At 39.0% G+C, this 12,418-nt stretch overlaps 2 protein-coding genes across 4 annotated transcripts in view; both read right to left on the reverse strand.

The window, feature by feature from the left end:
* Nucleotides 1–509: 509 nt before the first annotated feature.
* On the reverse strand, nucleotides 510–5,729 carry LOC135617606 (protein HIGH CHLOROPHYLL FLUORESCENCE PHENOTYPE 173, chloroplastic-like). Its single transcript, XM_065118004.1, has 13 exons — nucleotides 5,186–5,729; nucleotides 3,249–3,461; nucleotides 2,922–3,126; nucleotides 2,677–2,752; nucleotides 2,432–2,567; nucleotides 2,223–2,327; nucleotides 2,028–2,108; nucleotides 1,596–1,685; nucleotides 1,466–1,531; nucleotides 1,177–1,233; nucleotides 1,019–1,096; nucleotides 875–922; nucleotides 510–785 (listed from the first exon to the last, which is right to left on the reverse strand). The coding sequence occupies exons 1-13, from the start codon at nucleotides 5,669–5,671 to the stop codon at nucleotides 714–716; spliced, it is 1,713 nt and encodes a 570-aa protein (XP_064974076.1). The 5' UTR covers nucleotides 5,672–5,729; the 3' UTR covers nucleotides 510–713.
* A 964-nt stretch (nucleotides 5,730–6,693) lies between these two features.
* LOC103992311 (probable histone acetyltransferase HAC-like 1) overlaps nucleotides 6,694–12,418 on the reverse strand; it is a 28,141-nt gene continuing 22,416 nt past the window's right edge. For 2 of the 3 annotated variants that reach the window (XM_065118005.1, XM_065118006.1), the window contains 2 exons: nucleotides 7,407–7,624; nucleotides 7,047–7,300 (listed from right to left, as the gene is read on the reverse strand). In XM_065118005.1, coding sequence (XP_064974077.1) covers nucleotides 7,186–7,300; nucleotides 7,407–7,624 — 333 coding nt within the window. In that variant the 3' untranslated portion in view covers nucleotides 7,047–7,185. Of the gene's footprint in view, nucleotides 7,301–7,406; nucleotides 7,625–12,418 lie in introns of all 3 variants that reach the window. The other variant, XM_009411957.3, reaches the window with a different exon arrangement.

Consider the following 12,418-nt stretch of genomic DNA (forward strand, 5'->3'; position numbering starts at 1 on the left):
GACATCGACCCTCTTGCCTCAAAAATCCACGTGGATGATCTTGTGTTACATGGATCAATCGAGCTGAGCCATGCTGACTCCTCGACCGTGACATGAAGTTGCACAATAGTAGGTAACGATGAAGACTTCGATATGAGCATCCTAGGTAATTTCCAATAGAAGGGCATCCTCGTAGCTTTTGATAAATCAAACCGATGTTTATATGGATTTTGATATGGAGGATGTTAGATCCAAAGGTTTGGAAAAATAAATGTATAATAAATAGTAAGAGACATTAATAGTTGGCTTTGAAGAAATTTGTATCAGGCTTAGTGTAATGGTTAATGGATTTCAATTTAATATTTTTAATCATGAAGTAAATGCTTTCTCTTTTATTGTTATGATGTTGTATTTTTCATTCGGTTTTCAAGAACGTTTGATATCCAATCTTCATGATCTTTGTAAGAATTATACAGTCATCATACGTACCTATCAATTAGAAATTAGAAGCAGCATTTCAAGAATTTAACTTCAGGAAGCAAATCCACATTTATAAATTTCTTTAACTACAGGGAAGTTTGGAGAAAGAAAAAACATGTCATCACTATCATTGCCGGTATACATTTACATCAAAATGATGATTTAGAACTACTATCTGTCGAACCAAAAAAAAAGAAAAAAAGAAAACTCATAGAGCTTTACAAGAGGGAACGATACTGCTGTAGGCGATGATCTCAGGTATTCTTCTCCAGAACAGACAAAGCTGGTGTCAGGTAGTTGTTTGCTTTGTCAGGCAAATGTGCTACCTGCAAAAGCAGCAAACACTTGAAATGATACCCGAACCACAGACTAAACAGTCTCATCAAATTAACAGGGTTAGATTGAGATCCATTACCAGTTCGTAAAGCTCATTCCCTTGCTCTGCAACATACTCATAGCACACCTGTATGTAATAAGAATGTCAATGTAAGCCACTCATCCAACAACAACAATAATAATAATAATAAGATAATTTGAGAGGTTATTAAATGAGTCTCACATCAAAACTCTTGTTTCTTGCCGTTGAATCATGCAATGCCTTGACACAGATATCTGCTACATCAGCACAGCTGATACCCTGTGTCACAAATCAATGTCAGGGAATTCTTGTGGCAATGGCATCGTGAAGTTATCAGTGTCGTGGCATGTTGGGCTCACCTGAGAGATCCTGTTCCCTTGATCAAAGATCAGTGCACGCTGGCCACCAGGTTCTTCCTGAGACACAACTTTATAATTGGTCAGGAGGTATTTGCTAGGAAGTAGATAGATTTAAATACCATTCTTTCATAAACAAACTAGGGGAAGCTTATGACCTAATGCAACAAAATCTAATTGTATTAAGAATGCAGAGTGGTGTAGACTACGTGTGACGGGGGGTATATGCTGACATGCTTAAATTCATAAAAGATAAGAACATGAACATGAACATCAAGATACTGATGGTTACCTGCAAAGGACCGGGGCGAATGATCGTATACCCGAGGCCTGATCGTCTTAATGCATCCTCGCCAGCCTGAAAAGGAAAAGACTGAGAAACAAGTTGAGCTGATGGTACAAATGGCAGCAATATGAAGTACCTTCTTGGCTTTGAGGACCTGGTCTCTTCTGCTTGATTCAATACCAGATCCTGTGCATGAAACCAATATGAAGTCGGTTTCAATGCCAGTCTGCACAAATCAAGGATTAAACTCTTTGATGATGACATTCATAAATTAGTTTATTTAAAGAAGATATGAATCAACTTATAGAAAGAACAATTACTTCTAAAAGAGAGTGTTGTTGGATGCATAATGAATGGCCTTGCAGATTCTTTTGAAAAATGGTAAAAATCTATGCAACATCTCACTGTCTGGTCATAATTCAGTTCCCTTTAAACATTTTACTGCCTAAGTAGATTAGGCAGCTTACGGTTTTGAATTCAAGTCTCGTTAATGATACTGAGAGAAATTTAGCTAAATCCTCCTTTAAAGGATTGCAGTGCAGCATATTCATATGATATGGGAACTCACAGGTAAGGCTTTTATGTATTCCATTATCAATTTGAAGCTTCTGGGATCCTGCTTATTTGTTCCAGGTGCTTCAACAAGTTTCTGCAGGATGCATTATTGCATACACCTCAGAAGAAAGATTCCATCACATGACTACAGAAAAATGAAATAACATTGAGCTCTAAACTGATTCAAAGTTCAATATTAAAGTTAAACCTGTCTTCTTGGCTCAAATCGGATTGTCAATGTATGCACAAGGAAAGGGTCTAGTGGAGGATCATCTGGTTTTACTGGACGAAAAGATGAAAAGGGTACTCTTACCTGCAAATTGCAGTGATGATGAGGTACTTAAACACTATTATTCCCAACTGACGTAAAAGATGAGTTAGAAAAAATCTTAGAGACAAAGTTAAGCTAATCCTCACCCTGCAGAAACCCACTTTTGTGTTTATTCGAGCAAAATACAATTTGCTTTGAGAAGTATCAGCTAGTGGGCCAGTCTCAAGTATCAATATATATGACTTCCCATTTCCACCAACAGATAGAAGCAAACCATCATATCTGACCATGTGATTGAACAAGATTAAGTAGTGGATTGTGTTTAAGCAATACCATCGATACAGAAAACAATGTAATGCATCAAACCACACTAGTGGGAGATATAAAGCACCTGTCAAGGGTTGAACCCAATGGAAGAGAGAACTTTTTTGAAAGTTCAACATATCCACCTCTAGTGAAAACATATCCTGCAAAAGGAAAGGAATTAGAGAAGATACTAAAGATTTTTTTTTTACGCCATTCAATATGAGGATGAAATTTCATTGTTCCAGTAGGGATATTATAGTCAAAATGGAAGATTAATTGCTTGATTTTGAATTCAAGGAAACGGATAGATGAGTGGTACTTCATTACTACCAGAAAAGACAGCATCACCAGTCTCTGTAAATTCAAATTTTGCATCCATTCCTCCGTCATATTTGGCAGCAACTACATCCTGAAAGTAGGTTCCCTTGCGAACTTCCCAACCTTCTAGTGACTCAGCAGATTTAAACTTAGCAAGCAAGAGTTTGCTTTTGCTGCTCTTACCAGCTCTTAGCTGTGCTAGCTGGTTGTTATAATCCTGCAAGCATAAGAACTCCAATGACCTGAGACCTCTGCTGCACTACCTATGAATATGTAAGGCAAGAAAGCCACTATGACAAGTGAAAGATGAGCAAGTAAAGATGATCAACAGAAAAGTACCTGAAATGCTTTGGTGACATTGCAGACTCCTTGGTAGTCAACTCTGTTTAGGTCCCCAGTAATAGCAGAGCGTGCAGTTGCACAGTATATTATTTTATTGCAACCTTGGACAGCTGCTCTCAGTGTTGAAGGTTCACCCACGTCACCAACCACTATGGATACAGATCTTGGAAGCATATCTATCACTTCGGGATCAGCTTTTCTTACTAAAGCCTGATAAATGATTCAAACAAATAAGATGACTTTCAACCTAGATGGCAAGTAAATCAAGCAAATTCTGATTTAGCTTCTTAGTAGGAATGTATCTATGAGACTAGCTTCCTCCAATTGTTACCATTCTTCAAGAGAAATCTCCCATGTGCAGCCAAAGTAACATAAGTATTAGTATCTCAATAAGATAATTATGTACTATTGGAAATAAAATTGCAGCAGCCTTTCCTTTTTCAAGATTTCTGGAAATTAGAGGAGCATTGATTATGATGAAAATATTGTATCTTGCAAAGATTATAATATCAGCACTAAGGAGGTGAACTCACTTGATATATTGCTGATATGTAACTTCCTTAATTGCTCTAGTAATTGATGGCTATATTTATGAAAGCATGTCATGTGTATATGTTTATATGAAAATGTTAGTTCTGAGTATATATCTTAAGTCCAGATTTTGGAAACTTTACATCACTAAAGGCTTTCTTTGAGACTATCAATGATACATTACATTGATTTTTTGGCAACTAAATTAGCACCAAATCATTTAGCTACTACGGCAACAATACACAATTGATTACCAAAAATTAGTCAAATTTAAAAAAGCTTAGACCAAGAGTTTCCATGGTAAAGTTCCATTTCTAAGATATTAGTCATTTTCTAATTAAAAGAAAGCATAGAACACATTGCCACAAAAGTATTGTCATTCTTACTAATTGGAAAACACACACTTCAACTTTTAATGGGTTGATATGAAGACTGTAACTTAAGTCAGGCACTTAGCAGGTTGAAATCTACAAACCTTTTGATAATTGTGCTTTGTTGTATTTAGTAGGTTCATTTAGTAACATGTTTTGTGAAACATACAATTTTTTAATCAAAATATGAAGAATATCCATAAGCGATATTCTTCAATAAATTTATGTTATACCAATTGAAACATGAAATAATAATTATTTTCAAATTTAAGGTCCGTGGTAGGAAGGTGCTAATGCTTGTCATTTAGTAAGGCCATGGTCATCCACATGATGTTGAAGATACCCTAAACTAATTTTCTGTAAGAATTTGTCAATTACATGTATACACACACATGATAACTTGCCTGGTATAAAATTTTAAATATTCTCTTATATATTTTTGTTGAGACATCTGAGTTACTTAGTGCATTGTTGCACAAATGATAAGTCTCAAGTTTCTCTATGTCAGCGTCATATACATCATTTGATATAATAAAAATTTCTTTCGATTTTTGAAAAAAATTTCTCTTATACAATTAAATGGAGTCAAATATCATTTGGCATTTACTAGAAACATTTTCATGGGAATTTTGAACTTTCAAGATAAATGTTCAATGTGGCAACTATCTACCTAACAAAAGAAGAACTGCCAATTGACAAAGTGTTGACATACAAGCAACTATTGATCTTAGAATCACAACATGGTAAGTCTTCCGTAATTGCAGCAAGAGATAATCCAATGGCCATGCCATTCCCTATCTTTGTTTATCTTACGAAACTGTTTTCCGATTTAGTCCCACAGGAAGTGGGTCAAGAGTAAGATATTTGAATCAGGACTGCTGTGTGGAGTAATAACGGGTTTTTATTGTGATTGATTTCATAGAATGCTTGTTGACCCATCAAGAAATCCTCCATTTTGTATCCACCATAAAGTTACTTTTCCCAATTAGCGAAAGGCCATGGATATGGATATGGTCAGGAATTCGATCGTACCTTGACCTTGTAGCCACGGAGCATGAGCTTCCGGACGACGATCCGGCCGATCCGGCTGGTGGCGCCGACGACGAGGACGGTGGTGTCCTGGGCCTCGGGGACGGTGAACTCGCACATGGGACCGCGGATGAGGAGGAGGCCGTCGTCATCGTCGGTGAGGGACCGCGAGATCTGGCCGAGCCCGGAGAACTTGCGCCACACCTCATCGAAGATCTGCCGCGACCGCCGGCCGAGCCCCACGGGGTTCACGTCGTCGAGCGTCACCCCCTCCTTCCTCCTCCCCTTCTTGGCATCCCCATCGCCCTTCTCCGCCTTGCCCTGCTCTTCGCCGCCGCCGCCAAGCTCGCTTCTTGGCCGCGCTAGCGGCAGCGCGGGGGAGGGCTTGAACCGGAGGCGGCCGGGATTGGGGACGGGAATCCCAACGAGACTGGATGAGGAGGAGGGGCGGAGGCCGGTCTCGTGGTGGTAGATTTGGCGGAGCGCCATTCTGCTTCGCGCGTGAGATGTGAAGAGGAGAGACGAGCCATGTAGCTAAATGGGGTGGGAATTTTGGAGCGCAGCTGACGGCAGCCACAAATATTTGCGTGCGTGCGGTCGGCGAGAAGTGAGAGCGAGGATCAGTTATCCGCCGCAGGGCAGCTTTTATTGACGTGCGAGGACGTGGCACGAAATTGTTGGCCTTTTATGAAGCAGGCCCACAATCTTCAGGTGGGCCTTCTGCCCAACTAGCCTTGCCACGTTGCCGGAGGGGAAAAAGTCTTTATTCTGGTGGACAGCTGACTCCGTCCCTGTCGGACAGGGTGTGCTCGCGGGTTACGACGTGGCTGTCGGGTGTTCACCTGTTTGATTATGGCGCCGTGGATTTCCCTTCTCTCTCTCTCTCTCTATATATATATATATATATAACGTATTTAAACATATTGTGTTGGAGTATAACCCAGTGGCTATCCCTTGAGATTTAGCCCACAGGATAGAGCGGAGTTCAATGGATATGTGGGACCAGCAACCGCGTGGAAGATATGTTGAACCGATGCAAAGAGGGAAAACAAGAGAAGAAAAGATGAGAAAAGAAGATCGATTCATTTCTGTTGTTGCTACCATATCCACGTACTCATTTTTCGAGCAACCAAGAGTGCGTTGACGCGGTTGAGGTACGTTATCCTCACACAAAACTTGTGGAGATGAAATCAAATGGAATTTTAAGCGTAAGATATTTGTTTATTGGCCAGAAATAATATTTCGAATTAATTTCATCATGATTTGATACTCTTGGAGTTGGTATTTTCATCTACTACCTCCTATCACGCGATCACAATACAATGCAATGCAATGCAAATTAACATTTACAGGAAGGACTTCATTAATATTAGTAATGCATTAATGTCTCTGCAGATACTTTTTACCTATTCAGAATGTGGATCCCCCCAACCGAGAGAGAATCACTCGAGAAGCATTCTGCGGACCTCTTTTGCCAGTAACATGAATTTTTTGGGACAAAAGGTAAAAAGTTGGCAAAGAGCTTCCTACTAGTTTCATTTTCAAGGAGCAACATTCTACAAAATGGACAGGGTAAATAAAAGCACATTGGTCGTGCAACCCCGCTCTTCCCCAACTCCCTCCAGCTAAAGACACAAGGAGTAAAGAAACTGATTGGAAACTAAGAATGGATGAATCAAAACATCTATAATACAATTATCATCCACGAATGATGAACTTTACTGCATGAGAATAGAAGAACCGCCTCCAGCTGGTTTACCTTCACAGGTCGGAAGGGCACGGTTATCGTCTCGCAGATGAACTTTCTGTTGCAGTGACACAACAGAGGTGGAAGTCCACTTTCCTGTTCTATCAATTGGGTCATGTCATACCACTGATTCATCAACCTCATTTTGATCTGTTAAACCACCGTTGGCTGTGTATTCAAATAGTATGAATATGTGGTGTGTGGAGGCTAGTCTCCCGTCAATCCTTGGCTAACAATACCCTTTCTGTACATTTTGCTAATTGGTATTCGCAGCAACCTCAGCAGCACGCTGTCTCATCATCTCCATGACTGCAGCCCTCCGCCGGGAATCAGATTGCTGCTGCAACCTTCTCAAATGTTCTTTCAGATCTCTGGAGAAAAAGAAAATAAAATTTAAGGTCAGTTTTTCAAGGTGGCAACAGAAAAAGCATCTTAAAATAATCAAGAAGAATACAATAGATGGAATAAATGAAGTACCTGCATCGCGGTACACCGCAGTCTGATTCTTTACAAGCACGAGAGTGTATTTGAAGGAGATACCACATCTTTTTACACAGAACACAACCGCCTGAAGCACGTATCTTGCACTGTATACCATGCCGGAAAAGACCTTTAACTTTACGGCAGTTAGGATATTGACATTGAGGAGAGCGACATTGCGAAGCATGGACCAAAAGATCTAGCATTTTCCTAAGCTGCAGCACAGATGAATTTGTGTGAGGACATCATAGCAAATAGTTATATTTGCCAAATTGTGCAGAACTTTTATGGACTTCAAGAAAATAAACAAATCAAGACCAATGTTACATCTAGATTCTACCAAAAGTAAAGCAGCATGAGTCACATACTTTGCATTGCATTTAAAGTGAAAATTTCTTCAATAAAGATCCGTTGCATGAAAACCTGAGTCCATAGCTACTAGGTTCTAAGAAATTGCATGAAAAAGATATCAGCATGAAAACCTGAGAGCCCATTGTTACTATTCTAAGTATCAACATATGATGTACAAAAGATATTAGCATCAGTAGAAACATTATATAGACTGAAAAATCTAAATTGTTATTTATCAACCAAGGCTGGTGCAAGTCATAGAGGCTAATGGTAGGAAACCAATTTTACTAAGAATTTGACTAACATTAATAGTAGAACTGGCCTTCAAATTGAAGCAATACACTTTACTCCACATGATCTGTTTTTTGTTTCTGAGTAATGAAAGTCAACCTATAAAGGGAAACAGGTTTGTGGATCTTGAGATCTTGAGCAACAAGTATTAAAAAAGAAAAACTTCAGCAACAAAGTCTATTTTACACACACATACACAGGATGAGCTCACTAATTATGAGCAAATTTTGGATCATAATTATATAAATGCATATTGCAGAACTAGCACAAGCAAAAATACTGAATATGCAGGACTTTAATGGATATAGCCACAATATTATATGCTAGACTAATAATGATGGAAAGAATACCAATCTTGTGCTTGGCATGCTCCTGATAGACATAAATTCAACATCATATAAATTATATAGTTTGTATAATGAACAAACACAGAAAGCGAGGAACACTTAGGGTCCATGGATAATCCCTCGTTGGAGAAACCTTGATTATGTCATCTGTGGCAGATTAGACTACTTAACTGATGAGCAAAGGAAATCTCTAACTTCCTAAGCTAATTTAAAATGCATTGAAGGATTCTGAGTTTTGGGGATGAACCAAGATTAAGATGGCACATAGACCATTTATAGGAGCCTTACGTTATATGAGAAGTTGGGCAACTGCATGACTCTTAATATTCATTGTGTTTGCTGCATATTTCTGTTTATAGCGTGCAGGTATTTGTGTAATCTAACATATATGAATTGTCAAAGAACAGAACTATTCATAATTTGCCAAAGTAAATCCAGTACATATTATTGTAATGTTTATATGGTTTTGCTTTTGTTATTGTTGTTTGGTGAAGGGAGATACAAGGCATACACAGGATATATATATGAATTTTGGATATACTTATTCAAACTAGTCAGAATTTACTGAAAAAGCACAAGTGATGACCTTAATCTTGTATATTCATCAACATGTAAGATATGGATACAGAAAAAGGATCAACATGAAATATGTAGGACAAGCACCCTGATAACCTTCACACTTATTTGATCAATCATCTGGAGTAAACTGTCTTGAGTTTAAGAAACAAATTAGAACATTATATCATATAATATACAACTGTTTGTTTCCTGAAAAATTGTAGGCAACTGACACCAATCTTGCAGCTGTTTTTGTTTAAATGCAAACTGGAAGGTCTAGATCTCAAGTGCTAATCATATATATCTTGACCAACTAATCTACCTCATATTATGCATAATAGACATGTTTAGCTTCTCTCTCACCCACTCTCTCTCTTATGCATAATAGACATCAATGCACATATCTGTTTTCCTCTGATATGCTGGTAATCATATTATGACAAAGCAGCAAGCAGTTCTGAGAGTTTGCTTGACTGTAGTTCTAGACTTTGCGCCTTCCAACCCCATCTTGTTCCTCTTCCCTGAAGTTCTTTTCATGGCTAGGCTAGATGATGTTTATAGGATTCCTTGTGTTCTCCAGGTATCACTCAGTCTGACCATCTTGACCAAGGTGTTCAAGTTCTATCCACGAGTCCAAATCGTAATCCTACAATCTTCTCTTTTCCAATTCAGTCTCATTTGTCCACACATCTGAACCAAAGTCTAGAGGCACAACCACACTGAAACAAAGCCTTGTCATCCAGAACTTAATTAGTTTATGGACACCATAATATCAATTTGGGTTTCTTTTTACATTTCCAGTAGATTTCACCATAAAAAAGCTCCTTTGAACAAATCTCATAAGAACTGTCATGTCTCAATTGCCTATATGAGTTTGTTCAATGATTTATCATCAACAATTATTAGCTATTAAAGAAAAGTTACCTTGATGGCTACTAAAACAATCAGGCACATAGACCACCTCTTTTCCATATTGCAGATGATGTGATCATCAATTGCACAAGACCAAGTTACAAGAATGCTCATCTGTTCTAGTCATTGTAAGGATAAGCTACTCATATTTAGATCTAATATACTCGGACTGAAATGAACCTTTTGGTGATATCTTTCTAAAGTAATTGAAACTTGGTGTTATTAAGAAGATAAAGAACACTACTGGCATAATTACACAAAACAAACTACATTAGGAAGATTAGTTCTAATTTGCAGGAGAGAATTTCCATTCGTAACTAACGATCAGCAAGGTTAGGACAACAAAGTCATGTTAAATTTCAACAATTGCTCCCTGTTTGAATGTGGTAAAATGAAAGAGTTTATTATTTCTTATGAACTACAGATTCAATACAGGTTACCCTGGTAAAACCAGTGTTTGACACACTGCCTGAAATGATACGAAATGGACAGTATGTACCAGTCTATCGGCTGAACCAAACCAGCCCATTTCGGATAGTACGTGAAACAATAGGTTAGGTATCAATTGTTATGGGTGATGTATTGACTGATGTGGTTAAAACTAATGGCGTATTACCTAAGATCTGTCGGTACTGATTGGAAGTTGACTGATACCGATCCAAAACACCAACAGTCAAACTGATCATTGAGGTCTCTTTTGGGGCTTTAAATCTCCTCCCTCTTCCCTTTTTCACTTTCACTCTCCCATCTCACTCTCACCCCCTCTCATGCACTCTCTCATTCTTACAACCTAGAATTCTTATTCATTTATGTAAGGTTCGTTATGCCGACCTCTGGTACGGACGGTACATACCAATCTGACAGAGACCGGTACACGAATCGCCCTCTATCAGGTGGTACCATTATATAACCCTGTATCAGGCAATACAGGGTCTATACCAGATGGTAATAATCAAAATCTGATCGTTACCGACCTGTGCCAATCAGTAACGGTCGGATTTTGACCGTTATCGATCAAGGGCTGAGATTGCCCTTTTCAAATGGTCAAATTGACCGTTTGAACAATAGGAAAGGGTTTTTAAACCCTTTCCTCCCCCCTCTTTCAACTCATTTCACTCTCTCAATCTTTTCAACTCTCTTAAAGTCTTTCTCACTCACATCTCTCTCTTATTCTCACATTTTTAGTCTCTTAAACTCAACAAAGTTATGACTTGTGGATTAGATGAAATTTGAGAAGCCAATTTGGGGGGATTAAAAGGAAGAACACTCTAATCAAGAGGTATGTATTTTCTTGCTAGATTTTTATTGATTTATGAGGAAGAACACTCTAATTTGGGAGGCTAATTTCTAGTTGAGTGGTGGCTACAATTTGAAGGGGACGCACTAGATTTAAGGAAGGTTGTCGTCCGTGTACTTTCACATACAACGACATCTAGTGGTCGCGAATGTAATTGGTCAACGTTTGCATTGATTCATACAAAGATCCACAACAGACTATCGCATAGACAGTTGGAGAAACTGGTATATATCCACTATAACATGTGGCTAAGATTGCGGTGTATCCTCAATGTCCTTTGTGTTTTCTCATCAAGGTAATAGAAGAAGAAGAAGCAAATCCCCAACATGAGGAAGATCCCCCTCGGTCAAAATATGGCGAAAGGAGCCAGACAACATCAAGTCAGACTGCTCGAGGAACTAGAGACACCCAATCGTCACAGTCGTTCACCTAGTTGTCATGGACTTAGGTGGTGTTGCCTAAGTTGTGCGATACCCTTGCGTGTCCGTTCGCAAAGGGTCAGCCTTCCTGAAACTTCTCATAGTCTCTTAAGGAGCTACAAAAGAGAAGACAAATTAGAGGAAACATTTAACTTGGGATCCCACAAGCAGCCAATTCAACAAACACTTAATAGGCAATATAAATTATAACCATAGATTTTACAAGCTCTAAATGGTCACATGACAAAGGGTTTAAGGTGGTCCGCTGTAACCAAAAGTCCTCATAAGTGCCCATAAGATACTATTGCGGAACAAAGCAGCAAACCAACCCTATACACTACCCCAAAGGCCCATTCAGCCATATGCCACCCGAGTAGCTCCTGGGTGCTATGCTGTCTGACACTTCACACCACTTTACGGAGCTAAAAAAACCCCAAAATGACTACCTGGATGGTCTATTTCTGAGTAGTTTTCCCTTTGCACGATGACTATAGAACTTGCGTTTATAAGACTCAAAAAACCATGAAAGCCAACCAAAATGGGGTTGCCAAGCTTTTTGCAAGCCTTCTATATGTTGTGCAAAGCTTGAACAAAACTGAAAGATCACAAATATACACAAGCATTACATCGAACACCCTGTTTACTACTTTGTCCGTGACATAGCGTACAAAGGCAAAAGCAAAGAGGAAGGCAATAGCATCAGCTGCACCATTGGAAAGAATCGAGTCGGGCGACGAGACACCTTCCCAATAGCATTCAACAACCCGCTCAGTCTAGAGACATGGCAGCGACGTGAACAACAATGCCTCGACCAATGATGGCGATGACGCTGGG

The sequence above is a fragment of the Musa acuminata genome, chromosome BXJ2-7 (genome assembly GCF_036884655.1).
Source record: "Musa acuminata AAA Group cultivar baxijiao chromosome BXJ2-7, Cavendish_Baxijiao_AAA, whole genome shotgun sequence".
Taxonomy (NCBI): domain Eukaryota; kingdom Viridiplantae; phylum Streptophyta; class Magnoliopsida; order Zingiberales; family Musaceae; genus Musa; species Musa acuminata.

Bases quoted from the DNA above. Each gene is read 5' to 3' on its own strand.
- LOC135617606 (XM_065118004.1), bottom strand. From the start codon at position 5,671: ATGGCGCTCCGCCAAATCTACCACCACGAGACCGGCCTCCGCCCCTCC. The intron at 3,127-3,248 runs GTACTTTTCTGT...TTATGCTTGCAG, and splicing joins ATGTCACCAAAGCATTTCAG to GATTATAACAACCAGCTAGC. The intron at 786-874 runs GTAATGGATCTC...CTGCTTTTGCAG, and splicing joins GGAATGAGCTTTACGAACTG to GTAGCACATTTGCCTGACAA.